The sequence below is a fragment of the Chanodichthys erythropterus genome, chromosome 9 (assembly GCF_024489055.1).
Source record: "Chanodichthys erythropterus isolate Z2021 chromosome 9, ASM2448905v1, whole genome shotgun sequence".
Lineage (NCBI taxonomy): Eukaryota > Metazoa > Chordata > Actinopteri > Cypriniformes > Xenocyprididae > Chanodichthys > Chanodichthys erythropterus.
The window spans coordinates 2,260,293-2,282,493 of record NC_090229.1 but is presented as its reverse complement, the minus strand read 5'-3'; the positions used below and the strand labels follow the sequence as shown (position 1 = coordinate 2,282,493).

General features: G+C 37.8%; 3 protein-coding genes across 4 annotated transcripts; 2 read left to right on the top strand and 1 right to left on the bottom strand.

The window, feature by feature from the left end:
- Nucleotides 1-66: 66 nt before the first annotated feature.
- mfsd14bb (major facilitator superfamily domain containing 14Bb) lies at nucleotides 67-8,795 on the bottom strand. 2 transcript variants are annotated; one of them, XM_067394215.1, is made up of 12 exons: nucleotides 8,636-8,795; nucleotides 8,224-8,319; nucleotides 7,982-8,044; nucleotides 7,760-7,887; nucleotides 5,523-5,637; nucleotides 5,221-5,439; nucleotides 4,945-5,058; nucleotides 4,703-4,774; nucleotides 2,596-2,708; nucleotides 2,334-2,431; nucleotides 2,112-2,257; nucleotides 67-2,034 (listed from the first exon to the last, which is right to left on the bottom strand). In XM_067394215.1, the coding sequence occupies exons 1-12, from the start codon at nucleotides 8,654-8,656 to the stop codon at nucleotides 1,807-1,809; spliced, it is 1,413 nt and encodes a 470-aa protein (XP_067250316.1). In that variant the 5' UTR covers nucleotides 8,657-8,795; the 3' UTR covers nucleotides 67-1,806. The 2 variants fall into 2 exon arrangements, with proteins under 2 accessions (XP_067250316.1, XP_067250317.1); XM_067394216.1 differs by having other exon boundaries at nucleotides 8,224-8,316.
- Nucleotides 8,796-10,098: 1,303 nt separating this feature from the next.
- On the top strand, nucleotides 10,099-15,971 carry spinb (spindlin b). Its single transcript, XM_067393417.1, has 6 exons — nucleotides 10,099-10,230; nucleotides 11,318-11,374; nucleotides 11,454-11,505; nucleotides 11,583-12,067; nucleotides 13,056-13,231; nucleotides 15,920-15,971. The coding sequence occupies exons 2-6, from the start codon at nucleotides 11,335-11,337 to the stop codon at nucleotides 15,959-15,961; spliced, it is 795 nt and encodes a 264-aa protein (XP_067249518.1). The 5' UTR covers nucleotides 10,099-10,230; nucleotides 11,318-11,334; the 3' UTR covers nucleotides 15,962-15,971.
- Nucleotides 15,972-17,067: 1,096 nt separating this feature from the next.
- Nucleotides 17,068-22,132, top strand: csgalnact1b (chondroitin sulfate N-acetylgalactosaminyltransferase 1b). Its single transcript, XM_067395603.1, has 7 exons — nucleotides 17,068-17,620; nucleotides 17,807-18,023; nucleotides 18,092-18,193; nucleotides 19,849-20,027; nucleotides 20,112-20,200; nucleotides 20,308-20,389; nucleotides 21,768-22,132. The coding sequence occupies exons 1-7, from the start codon at nucleotides 17,068-17,070 to the stop codon at nucleotides 22,037-22,039; spliced, it is 1,494 nt and encodes a 497-aa protein (XP_067251704.1). The 3' UTR covers nucleotides 22,040-22,132.
- The last annotated feature ends 69 nt before the right edge of the window (nucleotides 22,133-22,201 follow it).

The window sequence follows — 22,201 nt, the reverse complement described above, 5'->3', positions numbered from 1 at the left end:
TTCAGATATTTGTGCTGGAAAACAAGACAAAAACACTTTTGCTAAAGCTGTCAGTGGAGTTAATAGGGAGAAAAACACACTCAATTCTGGAATATGAAGTGGTTTATTGAAACATTGATCAACGAATAGCTTGTAACAAATGTCTGGTTGCAGTCATCAGCAAACGAATGCTTAATGTGCACGATAAAATCTCTTCAGAAGGCATCTACAAACCAACGAGCATCAAGTCTGCATAGACATGAAGAATGGCACCTGTAGCCGAAATATCATTAAAAAACAAAGTGCAGTTCATTGAAAAACATCTAAAATGACTTTAGTGGGGCTACGAGCTTGTCAATGTGCGGCGATCAGCACCGATTGCATAAATACAGTCACGTCTACACTTCATTTTCAAGTATGAATAATAATAATAATAATCAGGTCCCCAAGATTGGCAATTGAAAAGTTTGCTTCTCTCTGTGCTGCTAAAACACATCTGTAACGCTACACACATTCAATCGTGCTTGATAACGTCATGGATTCAGGCGTGTGATTCACATGTTATTGCTGCAGTATGTTTCATGATATCAGCGAATGACGTAATCAAACTGAAATTTGTCTATAACATGCTAAAAAGACACTTTAATTAAATAATCACATAAAAGAGTCTGTTCTGTTAAGAAGCAACGATAAATCAGTAAAGCTGTTTTAAAAATGATATTTTTCAGAACATCTGCAACACAAACATCAATGTATTAAATCAAGCAGATGTTTAATCGTGAGGTAGCAGCTCCGTGTCGAATAGCTGGTGCTTGTATATGAGTATAGATTGAATTTACTTCCTAATAATTAATCTATCAAAGCTGCATCTGACCTAAAGACAATGATTATGTCTGTTTTGTGCCGTTTATTGACTTCTGATAAAAGACGCCGCTCTCTCGCTGTACGTGCAACTGCATCACCGCAAAACTGATGTTCTTCCTCAGTGTTTCGGTCTTGTTTTCCAGCACAAATATCTAAACATTCTTAAATCAAGATACATTTACTGGAGAAGAGAAACGACTGAAGATATTAAGACTGAAAAAAGAAGTTTTTACATAAAACAAGAACAAATATCTGCCAGTGGAGTCAGAAAAATAATGTTGTTTTCACTTTGAATTCAGTTTATTTTTCTGACTCCAGATATTTGCTCTTGTTTTAAGCACAAACTCACTTCATTTTGATTCATTTTTTTGAGTAATTTTTCTTCTCCAGTAAATGTATCTTGATTTATGAATGTTCAGATATTTGTGCTGGAAAACAAAACAGAAACACTGAGGAACAACATGCTTTTAAATGCTTCCTGCTGTCAGATGAAATCTTTGTGTCGACATCATTATTGCAGTCTGTACAAGATTAGCGCAGAGGTTAAAGTTCATCAGTAATATATTAAAGGACATTGGCTTGACTACATTTACATTCAGATACACGGCAGCACATGAACTATATGCCAAAATATGAAGAAGGCACATTCTCTTTCAAAGACAAAAGGATAAGAAATAAGACACTTTAAAACAAGGTTTCATTAGTTAATATGAACTAACAACGAAACAGCATTTATTAATCTTAGTTCAAGTTAATTTCATTATATATTAATACATTTAAAATCAAACAAATAATTTTTTTTATTTTTCTATTTTTATTAACTAACATTGATAAAGATTAATGAATGCTGCACAGAATGTGTTAACTAATGAGACCTTATTGTAAGGAGTTGCCAAAAAGACGTTTAGACATTCCATAAAAAGCTTTTTCCGACACACCGCTGGAATCAAACCCTTCAGTCGTCTATAAGCTGCTGTCCTGTAAAAGAGGCTCGTTGTCTTCGTCGCTCACAGGAACGGAGCTGTTCTCCGGGCCGCCGCCACCGCCGCCGCTCACGGCCTCCGTCAGGACCCGCGTGCTGCACGTCTTCACGGCCGGAGCGTGTTGAGCCGGAATGAAAACTGCCACCAGCAGCGCCAGAACCACCGTACACGCGCCGAACAGGAAGGGAGGACCTGGAATAGCAGACTTCTGAAAGAGAAAAGACACTAGGAATTATTGTACGGAAACAAATAACATTGAAAACATCATTCAGCAGCATCTCTGACCTCTTCGGTGCCGGGTGTGATGGGGTTCGGGACGGGACTCATCTCCTTCAGTTCCACATTGAAGAGGAAGAATATGAATCCAAACATAGCCGGACCGAGTCCGTTACACAGACCTCGAATCCCTGTGATCATCCCCTGAACCGCTCCTAAAACACACACAGAGTTCATGAAGAGACACTGACAGGCCTTTTGACGGCCATGTTGTTGTTGTTTGTGTGTTACCCTGCTGGTCGTGATCCGTGCAGCGAGACACCAGCGCGCTCACGGCCGGAAAGGTGATACTGGACATGGCAGCGACGGTTCCGGCCGCCCACATCATCCTGTGGTCCAGAAACACAAGCGCTATTTTAAACCCAGCGAGAGACACACCGGTAATCCCTTCACAATAGAGCTGACGTCACATGCTCAATCTCTTTTCCATTACAAGCAGTGCCAGAATGTACCGATCAACAGAGAAAAAACTCAGATTGGAGATCCAGCTCACCATGGTTCTGACCCAAAGCCGTACCAGGCCAGCTGGAACAGCTGAAATCCGAGTCCCAGAAGCACTGTGCTTTTATTTCCAATTCTCTTCATTAGAACACTTAAAAGTAATGTCTGCAAAAACACAATCAATGTCAGGAACAGGGATCGGACGATTGTTTAAAAGCATCAGGTCTGATTTAGGCTTTTACTCACATATAAACATTGATCAGCGAAAAACTACAGAAGGCCAAACGTGATTCGTAACACGAGAATGAACCTCACTGGTTCTCGCATGAGAGTTGATAAATATTTATATGTGAATAAAAGCCTAAATTCAAATTCTCTTCATGAACTTCTTTAAGTGTCAAAGTGTTAGTTGTGTGAACTGTCAATGGACAATTTTCCTTAATGCTGCATTTACCTCAGGAAAGTTATCCAGCATTCACAGCTATACAAACACACAGCTGATTTACTGTTAAATATACAAATCCAATTCCAAAAAAGTTGGGACTCTGTACAAATTGTGAATAAAAAAAGGAATGCAATAATTTACAAATCTCATAAACATATATGTTATTCACAATAGAACATAGATAACATATCAAATGTTGAAAGTGAGACATTTTGAAATGTCATGCCAAATATTGGCTCATTTTGGATTTCATGAGAGCTACACATTCCAAAAAAGTTGGGACAGGTAGCAATAAGAGGCCGGAAAAGTTAAATGTACATATAAGGAACAGCTGGAGGACCAATTTGCAACTTATTAGGTCAATTGGCAACATGATTGGGTATAAAAAGAGCCTCTCAGAGTGGCCGTGTCTCTCAGAAGTCAAGATGGGCAGAGGATCACCAATTCCCCCAATGCTGCGGCCAAAAATAGTGGAGCGATATCAGAAAGGAGTTTCTCTGAGAAAAACTGCAAAGAGTTTGAAGTTACCATCATCTACAGTGCATAATATCATCCAAAGATTCAGAGAATCTGGAACAATCTCTGTGCGTAAGGGTCAAGGCCGGAAAACCATACTGGATCCCGTGATCTTCGGCCCTTAGACGGCACTGCATCACATACAGGAATGCTACTGTAATGGAAATCACAACATGGGCTCAGGAATACTTCCAGAAAACATTGTCGGTGAACACAATCCACCGTGCCATTCGCCGTTGCCGGCTAAAACTCTATAGGTCAAAAAAGAAGCCATATCTAAACATGATCCAGAAGCGCAGGCGTTTTCTCTGGGCCAAGGCTCATTTAAAATGGACTGTGGCAAAGTGGAAAACTGTTCTGTGGTCAGACGAATCAAAATTTGAAGTTCTTTTTGGAAAACTGGGACGCCATGTCATCCGGACAAAAGAGGACAAGGACAACCCAAGTTGTTATCAGCGCTCAGTTCAGAAGCCTGCATCTCTGATGGTATGGGGTTGCATGAGTGCGTGTGGCATGGGCAGCTTACACATCTGGAAAGGCACCATCAATGCTGAAAGGTATATCCAAGTTCTAGAACAACATATGCTCCCATCCAGACGTCGTCTCTTTCAGGGAAGACCTTGCATTTTCCAACATGACAATGCCAGACCACATACTGCATCAATTACAACATCATGGCTGCGTAGAAGAAGGATCCGGGTACTGAAATGGCCAGCCTGCAGTCCAGATCTTTCACCCATAGAAAACATTTGGTGCATCATAAAGAGGAAGATGCGACAAAGAAGACCTAAGACAGTTGAGCAACTAGAAGCCTGTATTAGACAAGAATGGGACAACATTCCTATTCCTAAACTTGAGCAACTTGTCTCCTCAGTCCCCAGACGTTTGCAGACTGTTATAAAAAGAAGAGGGGATGCCACACAGTGGTAAACATGGCCTTGTCCCAACTTTTTTGAGATGTGTTGATGCCATGAAATTTAAAATCAACTTATTTTTCCCTTAAAATGATACATTTTCTCAGTTTAAACATTTGATATGTCATCTATGTTGAATAAAATATTGAAATTTGAAAATTCCACATCCTGTTTTTATTCACAATTTGTAGTGTCCCAACTTTTTTGGAACTGGGTTTGTACATGCATGTTTGAATACATTTGTCATGAAGACAAGTGTTTGTGTGCAAGATGAAGGTCTTTACCTGTGCAATGATAGACAGGATTCCCACCATCGCAATAAACCCTGCAATCGCTTCTGACGAGAAGTTAATGACCTGAAACATCAACACACGGTTTGTAACGTTTGTGCTCGAAGGGAAAATGAACACAAATTCATAAGGAATGTTTACTTTCACATCAAAAAGGTATTTCTTGATCAATATCCACATTGCAGAAGCAAACAGGGTTGTGAACACCATTTTTTGACTGTAAAACAGTTACGCACCTGTCCCAGGTAGAGGAAGAAGCTGGAATACTGTCCGGCCTCCGGCAGATACGACAGGAACACTGTGACGCAGATGAGCAGCACTGTGGAGTCTTTACCGACCTTCCTCAGAGACTGAAACACACAGAGATTCACAAGAACTAAAAACTCAGAGGATGTTCTGCATTACTGGAGATGAAGATTTCTACAATAGATCAATCAGTGAATCTTGAACATCAAAACTGAACGCACCCTCAATAAGACTGAGTGTATTAAAACATCAAATGTGTAACTTACAGCGAAAGGATCCGCCTGCTCCCAGGAAATGGGAAAACCCCATGATGACAGTCTCATTTTGTCCGGCAGAGACTCGGGCACCACCAGCAGGACGAACAGAATATCAGCCACTGCGATGATAGTGGCGAGCAGAACCACCAGACTGTCTCCGTACCGGACGGACAGGAACGCTCCTATAGCCGGACTCGTCACTAAACTCGCTGCGAAAGTCGCAGAAACCTGAAAGCAAAGAGCAACAGGACAGTCCTGAAACACACACACAACTGATCAATGCATCACATGATGGAGACAGATGTTCTTACCAGTCCATACGCTGTGCTTCTTTCATGCTCTTCTGTAATATCAGCCACATATGCAAATATCACAGAAAACGTAACAGAGAAAAGTCCAGAAACTGACATCAGAGCGAAAAACCACCTAATGAAGAGAGACAAACACACAATTCAGGATGAGTTCACTTCAGAATTAGAATTTCCTGTAATGTCTTTCTTTCTTCAGTAGAAAAGAAATGAAGGTTTTTGAGGAAAACATTCCAGGATTTTTCTCCATATAGTGGACTTCACTGGGGTTCAACGGGTTGAAGGTCCAAATGTCAGTTTCAGTGCAGCTTCAAAGAGCTCTACATGATCCCAGACGAGGAATAAGAGTCTCATCTAGAGAAACCATCGGACATTTCCTAAAAAAAAATAAATGTTTATATACTTTTTAACCACAAATGTTCGTCTTGCACTGCTCTGTGATGCTCCACGCATGACGTAATCACGTTAGAAAGATCACGCGTGACGTAGGAGGAAGTACCGATCCAGTGTTTATAAAGCGAATGTCAAACTCATTTTGAGTTTACTCGCTTCATTCGCACATGAAATTCACTTCACAACAGTTGCGAATCGCATCATGAGAGGGGCTTCAGCTCAATTTACCGGCTTTAGCTTGTAGTCTCAATATCTGTGTATATATATATATAGAGCTCAAATTTAGTTTTTTACAACTTACCAAATTGTCCGACCTCCTCACTCACTTTCCTCCAAGCAAGATCCTTTTTATTCCTGTTTCTATAAAAGTACGAAGATGTTTCGTACAGCAACGATGATTTTGTCCTCCATTGTGGTTTCGGATTTCTGCCTCCGCTCGCCACATTGTAATCACGTCACTTCTAGAGCAAGCTCCTGATTGGTTAACGCGGCACGAAAATTCGCCAAAGTTCAGATTTTTCAACTTGCGCGATTAGCACGAACCTCGTCATTCGCGCCACCTTATGGTGCGTTCACACCCGCCGCAAATTGCGTTTGACGTGATTCATGAGAGTTGAAAAATCTGAACTTTGGCGAATATTCACGCCGCGTTAACCAATCAGGAGCTTGCTCTAGAAGTGACGTGATTACAATAGCGAGCGGAGGCAGAAATCCAAATAGAAACAGGAATAAAAAGGATCTTGCTTGGAGGAAAGTGAGTGCGGAGGTCGGACAATCTGGTAAATTGTAAAAAACGCTCTTTACTCAATTTGAGCTATATACATACATATTGAGACTACAAGCTAAAGCCGGTAAATTGAGCTTATTCGCCGTATTTTACAACTACTTTCCCGCTGACGAGTTGCTGCGTTTATTCAGAGGAAGTGTGCAGAAAGAAGTGGGAGATGTTTGAAGGAGAGGGAGAGTCATGATGCGAATTCGTGTCTGTTGTGAAGCTAATTTCACACACGAATAAAGCAAATAAACTCAAAATGTTCAAGCGTCCAACTACACACGAATAGCACGATTTATTCAGACAAGTCACGTCTGGTGTGAACGCCCCATTACGCGTGTCAGACGCCCGAAATGCTCAATTTGCGGCGCAGGATGTCTATTCGTGTCTTTGCATCGACTTAACATGTAAATCACTCGCGCTAAACGCTTCATTTGCGTCTGGTGTGAACGCACCATAGGTCATTTACAAAAAAGGCAAAACTACGATGTCGGACGATTTTGAAGTCGAAGGAGAAAATGGGATGGAGTTTTTCGCTCTACCGCGGTACTTCCTCCTACGTCACGCGTGACCTTTCCAACATGATTACGTCATGCGCGGAGCATCGCAGAGCAGTGCAAGATGAGCGTTTGTGGTTAAAAAGTGTATAAATTACATTTTTTCAGAAAATGTCCGATGGTTTCTCTAGTTGAGACTCTTATTCCTCGTCTGGGATCATGTAGAGCTCTTTGAAGCTGCACTGAAACTGACATTTGGACCTTCAACCCGTTGAACCCCAGTGAAGTCCACTATATGGAGAAAAATCCTGCAATGTTTTCCTTCATTTCTGAATAAAGAAAGACATGAACATCTTGGATGACATGGAGGAGAGGAAATTATGAGGAAATTTGAACTCTGAAGAGAACAGAAACATCATCAGGTCTCATTGACAGTCAGTCTGTGAATCAGTGGATTAGAGGGTTTCGTCTCTCATGCAGAATGTGACTTTAACACGGCCGAAGAGCTTCAGTCACTTGAGAGTCATGTGATGGAGCTCACACACACACACACACACACACACACACACACACAGTACCATGGGCTGATCCTCATTAGTGGGATGGGGGCGCAGGTGAAAAACACTGTGAGCAGCAGGAAGCTTTTTCTGCCCCAAACATCAGACAAGGCACCGATCAGAGGAGCGCTCATGAACGACAGCAAGCCCTGCAGACACACGCGGCACAGTAATCAAACCAGAGCGGCTAACGTTCAGCCTACGGTCACACATCACCACTACTGTCGCGTGCAAACCGCTCACCTTGACGCCCTGAATGAGGCCGTTCATGAGGAACGTGTGCTGTGGGAAGGTTACATGCAGGACCTGCAATGAAGAAAACATCAGAGACGCTTCACTCCAGCGGCAGAAGAGAAACTGAAAGTGATGCTCGTGTGATAAAGATAAACGTAAATACACATATGTCATGTTCCTACAGACTGCAGGTGATATTCTGTCCCTGTTCAATGGACTATTACAACAGATCTTGACAGTGAATGCCTGACCGTCAGCATCGGTGTGGTCAGCAGACCCCAGGCGAAGAACTCCATGAAGATCACCACCACTGCATGAGCCACCTTCGCCCGGCCGACACTGCGCTGCTGGAGGAGAACACACACACACACACACACACACACACACACTGATGTGTGATAGTGACAGCAACATCAGCTGGACACATGACAGGTCATACAGGTGTTTCTCATCAATCACACGTGTGTCCAGTCGATTCATGTACATTTATTTTGTTTTAAGAGAGTTTAAGGGTTAAATACACAAACCCCAAATTCATGATCGTTATAGAGCCATCTGAACCACGTGACACACTTGAACACTCCACACAAAGACATTTATCGTCCGTTTATCATCATTCCACTCAGTCACAGTAAAACACTGAGGCGCGGTGACGTCACTCACTCTGATGTGTTTGATCAGCATGATGTTTTCTCACATTCTGCTCGAGATCTTCATCATCCTGCTCGGATTTAATCAATCAAGCTGTTTTTAAGCTCGTCGACGCTCTTCTCTTCCACTTTCTAACATCAACATTCCTGAGCATCGACTTCCGGCTTCCGTCTCTGCGCCCGTCTGAGGCAACTTCAAAATAAAAGTTTTTTTTATTTTTATAAACTAAATCATCAATCTGAAAGTGGGTTTGATGGAAGATAATTTCCGCAAGATAAGAAAAAAATGCTTTCGTAAATATTAATTATGACATAAATAATTATGTGTGACGTAAATTATGGCATACTAAGTCATATGTCAATTATCTGATTAAAAAGTCGACATTATGACATAAAACATCGAAATTATGACTTTTTTTAATACCATAACTATTAATTTAAATTGTAATTTCAATTTAGTACATCACAATTTCGACTTTTTATGTTATGACTTATTAAGTTAAAATGTCGACTTCAAAATAAAACTTATTTAAAAAAACGTTTGTTTTTTTAATTAGAAAACTAAATAGTAAATCTGAAAGTACGTGTGGATGGAAGATCATTTCCGCAACATAAGAAAAAATGCTTTCGTAAATATTAATTATGACATTAATAATTATGAGATAAAAACGTAATAATTATGGCATACTAAGTCATAATTATGTTAATTATCAGATTAAAAAGACATTATGACATAAAACATCGAAATTATGACTTTTATGTCAAAATCTTGATTTTTTTTATCCCATAATTATGAATTTAAATCAAAATTTCGATTTAGTATATCACAATTTCGACTTTTTATACTATAATGTCTTTTTAAGTTAAAATTTCGACTTCAAAATAAATGTTTTTATTAAAAAAAGTTTGATTTTTGTTTTTTTTAATTAGAAAACTAAATAGTAAATCTGAAAGTAGGTGTGAATGGAAGATCATTTCCGCAACATAAGAAAAAAAAAAAGCTTTCGTAAATATTAATTATGACATTAATTATATGTGATGTAAATTATGGCATACTAAGTCAGAATTATGTCAATTATCTGATTAAAAATTCGATATTATGACATAAAACATCTAAATTATGACTTTTATGTCAAAATTTAGATTTATTTATACCATAATTATGAATTTAAATCAAAATTTAATTTAGTATATCACAATTTCGACTTTTCATGTCATAATGACTTTTTAAGTCAAAATTTAGACTTCAAAATAAAAGTTTATTTATAAAAGCATATTTTTGTTTGTTTTTTTAATTAGAAAACTAAATTAACTGAATTAACTTTTTATTTTATTCGACACAAGCACATGAGTGAAATAAAACCGATCGAAATAAACACCTTTGTGTTTTTATTGAAAAAATAAAGTCCCTTTCAAACTCCTCTTCTGTGCCGCGTGCGTCTGATTGTGTTGTATTGTGCGCGCTCCCGTCAGCTGCTCGTGCCCGCGCTGTGCAGAGGAAACACGCGCTCGGGAATCTGTTCACTGTTTGTTTGTTTTTTTATTTTAAGATAAAGTGTGACGAAGAGCGACAGCAGCTAAAGTTTGCAATGAAACTCGGACTGTGAGGTGTGTATGTCTGAGGTGTGTGTGTGTTTGAGGTGTGTGTGTGCGTGCGTGTGTTTACGGTGTGTGTTGTTGGAGCAAAAGCAGTTTTTCCACTTCGTTCCCATCTTTAAGTTAATGCAATGCCTCATACATTAATCTACTGATTCTTATGAACATTAGTACGTACTTTAGAAACATTACTTTAAAGTAGAATAATAATAAGGCTGTATGTTTACATTAGTTAACATGAACTAACAATGAAAAATAATTCTTTTTGTGTTATTTGATGCAGGAGAGACATATGACGAGAGATCCCTATTTTACATGTATAAAGAAACAATTTGCACTGTGAAAAATTAACATTATAAATATGTGTAAAGTAAATGTGAAAGTATGTTACAGTATTAAATTCTTTGTACTCGCTATAGTACTGTTAGATGCATTTATTATTTTTAATAATTAAAAAATGTAAACCGTGTCAGATTTATATTATTTTTATATATTATATTTTTGTTTATTTTAAATACATTACTCTTAATCTATTTTATTTTTCACTTTTTTACACGTTATATATATATTTAAATTATATATTATATTTTTATTTATTTTAATAATAAAAGAATAATTCTTATTTAATCTATTTTTATTCTTTTTTTTACTTTAACGTATATATAATTTATATTTTTATATTTGTTTATTTTACATATTCTTATTTTAATCATTTATTATTTTCACTTTTTTACACATTTGTGTAAATCACATTTATATTATTTTTATATTATATTTTTATTTAAAATATATTATCAATTTATTTTATTATTTATTTTAAATATATTCTTATTTTAATCTAATTTATTATTTATTAATTTATTATTTTTACATATTTATATAACTAATTATATAATTTTTATATTATATTATATATTTTTATTTATTTTAAATAAATTATTGAATCTAATTTTTTTTTTTTTTTTGCAAAAAATATATATTTTTTAATTTAAAAAAATATTTTTATAAATTTAAATAAATAAATAAAATAAAAAAAAAATTATGTCATTACTTCAATGAATGTTCTTATTATTTAAATCAAATGTATTTATTTCATCAGTGATTTAACAGCAGCAGATGGAGTGTCCGTACAGAAGCCGCTCCAAACACACTGCAGGTCAGTCGACCCCTATATAGTGTTCAAAATAAACCTGCACTAAATGCATTACTAACTGTGATTCTTGTGTTCTGCTCAGCTGGCGGCGTGTCGAGCAGCCGGTCCGTCATGAAGAAGAAGAGCTCGCACAGGTGAGTGTCGCTGGAGTGTGTGTGTGTGTGTGTGTGTGAGCAGTGAAGCTGACACGGTCAGTCGTGTGTGTTCACAGGCACAAACACACGCATCACGCCGGTCAGGCTGCGTCTCACACAGAAAGCATCGTCGGCTGTCGAATCCAGCACGGATGGAAGGAGGACGCCTTCAGCCCGGTGTCTCGGTGGTCGGGGACGGTGTTAGTCCAGGTGCCGGTCAACCCCTCTCTCTACCTCATCAAGTACGACGGTGTGGACTGCGTCTACGGCCTGGAGATCTTCAAAGACCAGCGGGTTCACAATCTGGAGGTTCTGCCCGGGGAAATCGCCTCGTTTCGGGTCAGTGACACTCGTCTTGCGGACAGGCTGCTGGGACGGCCCGTGGTCCACCTGTTCGAAACGGACGACGGCTCCAAGGACGAGTGGAGGGGTCTGGTGCTGTCCAGAGCTCCCAGCATGCCTGCGTGGTTCTTCATCACGTATGAGAAAGACCCCATGCTGTACATGTACCAGCTGATGCAGGATTATAAAGACGGAGACCTGCGGATACTTCCAGAGTCAGGTATAAATATATATATAAGCTAGGGCTGGGTAAAAAATATCGATTTTAATCGCTTCTCATCTTTACGAACCGATATCGATTCTTAAATCCCAAGAATCGATTAGTCTAGTCTGTTTTCAGTGGATGAATGAGCAGAATATGTAGCTCCTCCCATCCAATAAATCACAATAATCTTTGTTACTTTTGATATGAAGCAAAGTCTCAGATTTCAAATGACGTCCATCTTATTATGAGATTCAGAAAATAAATAGCGTTTTGGCGCCGTTTAATGTGGCGTGACGGATTGCTTTAGCGCCTCAGTTAAAGAGAAGCATGTGATCATCCTCTCCTCCGCTTTAATACCAGTTACAGCGAAATAAACATGAACATCTGAAGGTATGTTAAAATATACAGTACAACTTACTGAAATCCGTATCATGTCTCGTGTAATCGCTCAATCAGTGCTTCAACCTCAATAAAACAGCTTCAGTGTCACGTGACGTCACATTTACCTCAGAAAAACACATTCAGTGACCATAAACTCATTAGTCAGCTAGAAAAGTGAACTCTAGAAAGATAAATATAGCTATGCACCGTTACATATTCATTATAATCTTTAATGTTCTTCAATATTTAATGCATGTTTGAATAAATCAGCCTCGATTTAAATGTTTTTATTTCAAAAAAACTAATTTGAGTAGAAATATGATTATGTAACTCTAAAATTTATTTATAATAAAAACATAATTGAGTGTAATTTAAGTGTTTGGATATAAATAAGTTAATTTAATCTTCAATATTATTACAGTAGCACCAGCTGACTCCCATGTGTAGCTTACAGCATTAGCTGAGAGATTTTTGTCCTCAAGAAACTACATCCAAAAGAATCGAATCGAATCGTGAAAATTGTGTCGATGCCCAGCCCTAATAGAAGTACAATGATTCAGATGTGTGATTCTGCAGGAATAAGTGACTGGTGTTGGTTATTAAAAGCTTTCCTCTCCATCAGATCCAGAGTTCAGAGAGCCGGGAGAAGTGAGCGACTCTCTGGTCGGGAAGCAGGTGGAGTGTCTGAATAAGGAAGGAGCTCAGAGGATGGGAACGATCATCCAGCAGGTTCAGGCCAAACCCTCCGTCTACTTCATCAAGTTTGATGACGACTATCACATCTACGTCTATGACATGGTTGGATCTTAATCATCACGCGTTCCATCTGTTCGTTATGTAGAAGCATCCGATGCCTTTTCCAGTGCTTTTGATGCGTCTGTTTCCTGCTGAAAGCTTGAGAATAAAACAAGCTTATCTGGAGATCTTTTACAGCACAGGTTTAGTTCAGAATGTCAGATGTTCAAGAGTCTTTGTTTTCTTGTATTGTAAATACTCTCTCTCTCTCTCTTTTTTTATGTTGTGTATTAATTAAAAACATTTATCATTAACATAAGGAGTGCTAACTCTTCACATCACTGTGTTCCTCGTTTCTGTTCGTCTCCACTAAAGATTAAATACTCGAGTATTTGACTAAACCACCTCGTTCATTTATTGTGATGCATTACATTAGAACAGGAAGAACTTGTTTTTCTAGCTGGAAAATGTTTGCTCCTTTTTATTAACGACGTGGTTGATTATGATTTGACTAACTTTAGTTAGTGTGTAATGTTGCTGTTTGATCATAAACAACATCTGCAAAGTTCCGACGCTCAAAGTTCAATGCAAAGAGAGATATTTTCTTTTACAGAAATCGCTTTTTAAGGACAATGCACTTCTTCCCGGGTTAGTGACATCACAAACCCTAACATTTACATAAACCCCGCCCCCGAGAACACACAACAAAGGGGGCGGGGCCATGTTGGGTTGCTTTAGAGAAGAGGAAGAGTTGTTTTTGTAAACGCCGTCATTTTACGCCGGACTGCTTCACAAACGAGGGTCAATTCAACACAAAAGATGAACATGACGGCACATGCTAGTGGATGAGTTGAATCAACTCCACAGCAACTACATCAATTTATCCACTAACCATTCAGAAACGTCTAAAAGTTGTAACTTCTTCCTGAGTCTCTCCATCAGTGTCGACTCCGGTTTGAACAATGTAAGGCTGAACACTTTCCTCATTTTGGCTGCGTGAGATTCTCCAGCTTTGTTGTTGTTGAGCTGTTAAAGCTCCGCCCTCTTCTGGAAAGCGGAGCTCATTTGCATTTAAAGGGACACACACAAAAACGCCGTGTTTTTGCTCACGCCCAAATAGAGGCAAATTTGACAAGCTATAATAAATGATCTGTGGGGGATTTTGAGCTGAAGCTTCACACACACATTCTGGAGACACCAGAGACTGATATTACATCTTGAGAAAGGAGCATTATCGGTTATAATCTTGCACTGGAAAATTACAAAACTACTGAGAAAAATAGTTTTTTGCAATGTGATCAGAAGGTACAATAAAGTTATTTCCATATTTTAGTGTTTGGAAGCAGAGCACTTCTTGTAAAATGAATTAAAAAGTAATGGAGATCTGTTGGAAATTGTGTTTTCAAACTTTGAAATATTACTAATACAACTCATTGTGTGCTTCCATGTACCCTTCAATTTATTCCTTTATGTTTCTTTAATTGGTCTTAAATTTATCTTCATGAAACCTGCAGAAACCCTGTTAGTCGTCTTCTTCTGAGTCTATAGCAGCTCATAGAGCCATATTGTGAAATTTGGCACACAGATAGAGGACAATCTGAACATTAACCACAGCAATTTGAGTCCACATCAATCCCTCTAGCGCCACCAACTGTCCAAATTTTATGCTAATAACTTTTGAACCATAGTGGCTAGAAACATTGATGATTCGATTGCACTCTTTGGCGTCATGACAAAATGCTTCCAGGAAAAAAGTACTTTTTGAACTCCTCCTAGACCCAGTGCATTACAAGTAACGTAATCAGATTACTTTTTCTTTTTAACAAACTAGTAAAGTAATGAATTACTTTTAAATTTACAACAAAATATCTTGAGTTAATTTTTTTTTTTTTTTTTTTTTAAGTAATGCAAGTTACTTATTTTCCCATTTACAGAATGACTTCTCTCATCCCCATGTTGAGAGTAATCAGGAGTAAGTTTGCATTTCCTTCAGTCTGAGGTTTATTCATTTCACATTTGGTGTGAAAGGGCCTTTACATTTGCCAAAAATAGACATTTTATTAATTTTTTTGTTAAAAATCAAGCAAGCAAGCCCAGGCCAGGTGAGAAAAAGTAAGACAAAAGTAACATAACACATTCGTTTTCAACATTGCGTTATTCCCCAAAAAAGTAACTAATTGCGTTAGTTACTTTTTTGGGGAATAATGCAATATTGAACCAGATCATCTTTACGTCACGCCGGCAAAATGTTATGTTGACATGCCAAACCATTAATCGTTTTACAATTCAACAAAATTGATGTTATGATGCCAAAACGACTGTGCAATGCTTTGTCATATTGTGTCACCTCGCATCATCAATCTGGTCAAAAGTAATAAAGCAATTAAATCATATTACTAGTGATTCTATTTAAGATTTTTTCAACCATTACAACTAAAATCATCGAATCATTGTTGCAGTTGGTCTGACGCTCTTCAAGCCTTTTTGAGCTTGACCCCTTCATCGCTGCTCGCAGCTATATTTAGTTTTAGTTCTTTCATTACAAAAAGTTAAAGAAATTTTGCTTTGACAACTAGCTGAAATAAAGACGAGAATAAAACAATATGTTATTTCAGTTAAAGTGTATTTGATTTAAAGCAATGAAAATGTTTATGGTTTTAGTTGACTGTAATAACTCTGGCAGGAGTGATACTGACAGGCTGCTGCATTTATAAAAACACTTTTTCAAGGTTTGTATAATTGAACTTGCAGAACAAGCGGTCTTTGAGAGTGTGGATGGGAGGAGTCGCCTGAGGCCCAACAGAGCGTCTCTGAATTACCCATACTGCCCTACAGAGGGGCCGTTCAGAGACCCATCCCGCCGGTACAAGGCAAACATGCAGGATAAACATCTCTGAGCCGAACCTTCACCTGAGCAGAAACCGTGAGTAGACCTTTGATTTGAGCGTTAATGCTGCTCAAATCATTTGGTTAATGTTAACTATTAACTATTAAATATAACATTATATTCGCTGCAAAACATGATGCTCTTCCTCAGTGTTTCTGTCTTGTTCTTAAATCAAGATATATTTACTGGAGAAGAGACTTAATGAAAAATGCATCAGAATTAAGTGAGTTTATGCTTAATATCTGCCATTTGGGTCAGAAAAAATAATCTTGTTTTCCCTTTGAATTATTAAGATTATTTTTCTGACTGATATTGTTCTAGTTTTAAGCATGAGCTCACTTAATTTTTCAGTGAATAATTTTATATTAATGTTTTAGTTATTTTAGTGTTGTTGTTTTTTTTTGTCTGTATTTTTTATTATTATTAATTTTTAGTTTTAGGTATTTTAGTATTTCAACTTAAACTCAACAAAAACAAGAAATGCTGAGCAACTAGCTGAAATAAAATGTTTAAAATTTCAAGAAACATTGATTTATGGTTTTAGTTTTATGATAACTGCTTAACAGTAAAAGATCGAAGTAAATAAAGATTATTGAAGTATATTTTACAAGAGAATTTTCTACTTCAAAAGTTTGTTTAATTCAGTGTGTTACATTTTGTTTGCAAAATTAAGCAGTTTCTGAGTGAAACTGTTTCAAACTAAATCCAACAGTGCTCAGATTTATCTTCATTTTTATAATTGGTGATTAAATATTGGTTTATTGGCACAATATGTGTTGATGTAGCCACATCTCATCGAAAGTGCACAACAAAAATCACGCTGACACATGTTTTTTTGTGTGATTTCATGTGCACTTTATGAAATCAAGAACAGAAGTCATGTTCTGACATCAAGAGTTCTCAAGCAATGGATGAAATCACTTGATGCTGAAACGGTTCTTCATTAATTCTAAGTCCGAGACCGCAGAAGTCTGCATTGCCTCGTGTGTCTTCAGTCTCCCAGCGGTCAGTCATGTTGAAGCGACCCGTCAGGCCGGTCACCGCCGCTGCGCTGCTGTTCTGCTTCGCTCTGCTGCTGTACCGTCTGTCCTGCGGCACTCGGACCCGGACCCGCTCAGAGAGGCCAGCGGGAGAGGACGCGTATGAGGCTTTACTGCAGCAGCACGAGCGGCAGTATCTGCTCTACACCGCCAACCTCACCAAACAAATCTGGCAGCTGAAGAAAGACCTGAAGCAGAGGTCAGGGATCTTCCCACCGGACCTGCAGGAAAGAAGCCGCTCAGAGCTGGAAGAGTTCATGCAGAACCAGCTGAGACGGGCCGAGGTCGGCTCAGGAGAACAGCTGCAGAACGAGTTCGCAGTGCTGCCGTTCGACAGCTTCACCCTCCGCAGGGTTTATCAGCTGGAGACCGGCCTCACGGGACACCCTGTGGAAACGCCGCTCCGCCGGGACCGCAGGAACGAGCTGAACGGAGCGCTGGAAGCCGCGCTGCATCTGCTGAACCAACCGCAGGCTGGAGACTCGCGGAACCGGAGGACGTACTCTCCACAACACTTCTATGAAGGTGAGTTTCTTAACCAGTGAACAACTTCAAAGTTCTGAACAAACGTCTTTAATAATGTTCTCAAAAACATCATTCATGGAACGTTTTACGTCATTTCAGTGTTTGAGAACATTCACGTTCCCATAATGTTTGAAGAATGATTCAGTGGAGTGTTTCCCGTTAGAGATTCTCTCTCTTTGATGGCAGGAATCTTTCGCACCGAGAGGGACAAAGGGACATTATATGATCTTGCCTTCAGAGAAAACAGCGTTCCAGACTTCAGGAGGCTCGTCTTCTTCCGTCCGTTTGCTCCGCTGATGAAGGTCAAAGAGGAATTCATGGACACGTCCCAGATCCTCATCAATATAATCGTGCCGCTGGCCGGGAGAGTGGACGCCTTCAGACGATTCATGCACCGTTTCAGGTGAAACTGCTTTTCTTTCTTTGGTCTGTCAGTGTCATGTGATGCTTCATTTTCTCCTCGTGTCTCAGTGAAGTTTGCATCGGTCAGGATGGAAGGACGCATCTCACCGTCGTGTTCTTTGGGTCCGAGAAGATGGAAGAAGTGAAAGGAATTCTGGATGTAATGTCAAGGTAGAGTAAACACCTGCACGAATGCAGTCATGCCAAATAAACTCACTGCATCACCACAGAAGCTCATTTCTGCCACATGACAAACAATCATGCTTTTGTGAATCATGACATACAAACTTGAAATTATGACATGCTATAAAATGTTATAAAAGTTATAAAATGATGACATAAAAGCCAAAATTATGACAAACTAAAAGAAATTATGACATAAAAACTTGAAATTATAACTTTAATTATAATTATGACAAAGCTGAAATAGCAGTCATATTTATGAAATAAAGTCTATATTATGACATACTAAGACTTATGACAAAAATAAATTTTGACCAAGTCAAAATAATGATGTAAAGTCAAAATTATGACAAACTAAAAGAAATTATTACATAAAAACGTATAACTTTAATCGTAATAATGAACAAAAGTTGAAAATATGAGTCATACTTATAAGTCTAAATTATGACAAACTAAGATGAAATTATGACATAAAAAGTTATGAAAAAAATGACGTATTTATGAGATGAAAAGTTGAAATCATGACAAACTGAGCCAATTATGACAAAAATCGAAACTATGACATTCTAAGTCAAAATTCTGACATAAAAATGTGATATTTCAAATTATATTATAACAAAAAGTATAAATTATGAAAGTCATATTTATGATACGAAAAGTTTAAATTGACTGTGAATGACATACTAAGTCAATTATGAGATAAAAGGTTTAAATTCTAACTTTAATCATAATTGACAAAAAAAAATTAAATAATGAGTCATATTTATGAGGAAAAAGTCTAATTTATGACAAACTGAGATGAAATTATGCTAAAAAATTGAAATTATATCTTGTCGTAATTATGACAAAAAGTTGAAATTGTCATATTTATGAGATGAAAAGTTGAAATCATGACAAATTGAGATGAAATTATGACAAAGTTATGAAAAAAAGACAAGATGGAAAGTTAAAATCATGACAAATTGAGATGAAATTATGACAAAAAGTTATAATTATGACAAAATTCAAAATTATGACAAAAATGTGATATTACAAATTATATTATGACAAAAAAGTATAAATTATGAAAGTCATATTTATGATACGAAAAGTTTAAATTGACTGTGAATGACATACTAATTCAATTATGACATAAAAAGTTTAAATTTAACTTAAATCATAATTATGACAAAAAATTGAAATGATGACAGTCATATTTATAAGGAAAAAGTCTAAATTATGACAAACTGAGATGAAATTATGCTAAAAAGTTTAAATTATATCTGGTCTTAATTATGACAAAAAGTTGAAATTGTCATATTTATGAGATGGAAAGTTGAAATCATGACAAATAGAGATGAAATTATAACAAAGTTATGAAAAAAAGACAAGATGGAAAGTTAATCATGACAAATTGAGATGAAATTATGACAAAAAGTCATAATTATGACAAAATTCAAAATTATGACATACTAAGTCAAAATAATGAGATGTAAAGTCAAAATTATGACTTTAAAATTGAAAGTCATAATTTCAATTTATCTCATAATTTTGACTTTTTAAATCTTATAATTTTTCCTTAGTATGTCATATGATTGACTTTTTATGTCATTGCATATTTTTCCCATTATGATTGTGAGACGAGACGAGTGTCTGTCCTGCAGGAGAATGAAGTACAGGAACGTGACTCTGATCCGTCTGAACGAAGCGTTCTCCAGAGCTCGAGGGCTGGACGTCGGCGCTCGCGCCTGGAAGTGGAGCAACGTCCTGCTGTTCTTCTGCGATGTGAACGTTCACTTCACCGCAGACTTCCTGAACTCCTGCCGCATGAACGCACAACCAGGTATAGAGAGAAAGACGGAGAAACTCCAAAGCAGCTTCATGTCTTTAGGTCTATATGCTGATATTGATCTGCTCGTGTTCTCAGGTAAAAAGGTGTTTTATCCAGTGATGTTCAGCCAGTATAATCCAGAGATCATCTATGGTCATCATCTCCCTTCTGCTGAAGATCAGCTGGTCAGATCTCTTTCATTCAACATTTGTATATATATATATATATAACTTCACAAACACATCAATCATGGCAATGATTATATATATGTGTGTGTGCATTTCATTGCCAGGTGATCAGGAAAGATTTTGGATTCTGGAAGGACTTTGATTTTGGGATGACGTGCCAGTACAGATCAGATTTCATGAACATAGGTAATAAAATGACATTCTTCTGTGTGCTTCAGTTTTATAGCTCTGAAATGATGTTCTTCTCAGTGTTTCGGTCTTGTTTTCCAGCACAAATATCTAAACATTCTTAAATCAAGATTCATTTACTGGAGAAGAGAAATGACTGAAGATACTGAGTGAGTTTGTGCTTGGAACAAATATCTGCCAGTGGAGTCAGAAAAATAAGCTTAATTCAAAGGGAAAACAAGATTGTTTTTCTCACGCCACTGGCAGATATTAATAGAAGCTTGCTTCTGCCATGAAATAAAAAATAAAAAGGTAATTGCAACTTTTTTTATCTCACATTTCTGACTTTTTTCTCAGAATTGCATGATATAAAGTCAGAATTGTGTGAAAAAAGTCAGAATTACCTTTTTAATTTTTTTTATTTAGTGGCAGAAACAAGCTTCCATAAATATTTGTTCTTGTAAGCACAAACTCACTTCATTTTCATCAATTTTTACTTAAAGCGGTGGTTGATTATGATTTCACTTTTTTAACTTTAGTTAGTGTGTAATGTTGCTGTTTGATCATAAACAACATCTGCAAAGTTACGACACTCAAAGTTCAATGCAAAGAGAGATATTTTCTTTTACAGAAATCGCTTTTTAAGGACAATGCACTTCTTCCCGGGTTAGTGACATCACAAACCCTAACATTTACATAAACCCCGCCCCCGAGAACACACAACAAAGGGGGCGGGGCCATGTTGGGCTGCTTTAGAGAAGAGGAAGAGTTGTTTTTGTAAATGCCGTCATTTTACGCCGGACTGCTTCACAAACGAGGGTCGATTCAACACAAAAGATGAACATGACGGCACATGCTAGTGGATGAGTTGAATCAACTCCACAGCAACTACATCAATTTATCCACTAACCATTCAGAAACGTCTAAAAGTTGTAACTTCTTCCTGAGTCTCTCCATCAGTGTCGACTCCGGTTTGAACAATGTAAGGCTGAACACTTTCCTCATTTTGGCTGCGTGAGATTCTCCAGCTTTGTTGTTGTTGAGCTGTTAAAGCTCCGCCCTCTTCTGGAAAGCGGAGCTCATTTGCATTTAAAGGGACACACACAAAAAGTGTTTTTGCTCACACCCAAATAGAGGCAAATTTGACAAGCTATAATAAATGATCTGTGGGGGATTTTGAGCTGAAACTTCACACACACATTCTGGAGACACCAGAGACTTTATTACATCTTGAGAAAGACGCGTTATAGGATCCCTTTAATATCTTTTTAACACTTTACATTAACATTTCTCTTCTCCAGTAAATATATCTTGACTTAAGAATGTTTAGATATTTGTGCTGGAAAACAAGACTGAGGAAGAACATCACTTGTTTATTTTCTTCATGTTCTCAAAGGTGGATTTGACGCGTCTGTGAAAGGAAGCGCTACAGAAGACGTGCGTCTCTACAGGAAGTTCCTGCGCAGCAGTCTGCTGGTGGTTCGAGCGCCGTCGCGTGGCCTGTTTCACGTGTGGCATCAGACTCTCTGTCATGCTCATTTATCCACCGAGACTTTTAAACTGTGCTTGCAGTCTAAAGCTCTGAACGAAGCGTCTCACAGTCAGCTGGGACTGATGATCTTCCACCAGCAGATCAACAATCATCTGCTCAAACACAAGCAGTCATGAGGAACGATCTCAGAACTATTCAAAGACAGTTATCAGCTATAGAGCCAATAACAGGGAACGCTCTATCAACGTTCTCTCAAAGTTCTGAACAAACGTTCTGACAGTAACATTCATTCAAAGCTATCTGGTCTTTAATAATGTTCTCAAAAACATTATTTATAC

What these genes read in the sequence shown, in the direction of transcription:
- mfsd14bb (XM_067394215.1), bottom strand. Translation starts at nt 8,656, where the DNA reads ATGCTGATCAAACACATCAGA. An exon ending in CTAATGAGGATCAGCCCATG is followed by an intron (nt 5,638 to 7,759) that starts GTACTGTGTGTG and finishes TCTCTTCATTAG; the next exon opens with GTGGTTTTTCGCTCTGATGT. An exon ending in CACGGATCACGACCAGCAGG is followed by an intron (nt 2,258 to 2,333) that starts GTAACACACAAA and finishes TGTGTGTTTTAG; the next exon opens with GAGCGGTTCAGGGGATGATC.
- spinb (XM_067393417.1), top strand. Translation starts at nt 11,335, where the DNA reads ATGGAGTGTCCGTACAGAAGCCGCTCCAAACACACTGCAG. An exon ending in AAGAAGAAGAGCTCGCACAG is followed by an intron (nt 11,506 to 11,582) that starts GTGAGTGTCGCT and finishes GTGTGTTCACAG; the next exon opens with GCACAAACACACGCATCACG. An exon ending in GCGGATACTTCCAGAGTCAG is followed by an intron (nt 12,068 to 13,055) that starts GTATAAATATAT and finishes CCTCTCCATCAG; the next exon opens with ATCCAGAGTTCAGAGAGCCG.
- csgalnact1b (XM_067395603.1), top strand. Translation starts at nt 17,068, where the DNA reads ATGTTGAAGCGACCCGTCAGGCCGGTCACCGCCGCTGCGCTGCTGTTC. An exon ending in TCCACAACACTTCTATGAAG is followed by an intron (nt 17,621 to 17,806) that starts GTGAGTTTCTTA and finishes CTTTGATGGCAG; the next exon opens with GAATCTTTCGCACCGAGAGG. An exon ending in CGATTCATGCACCGTTTCAG is followed by an intron (nt 18,024 to 18,091) that starts GTGAAACTGCTT and finishes CTCGTGTCTCAG; the next exon opens with TGAAGTTTGCATCGGTCAGG.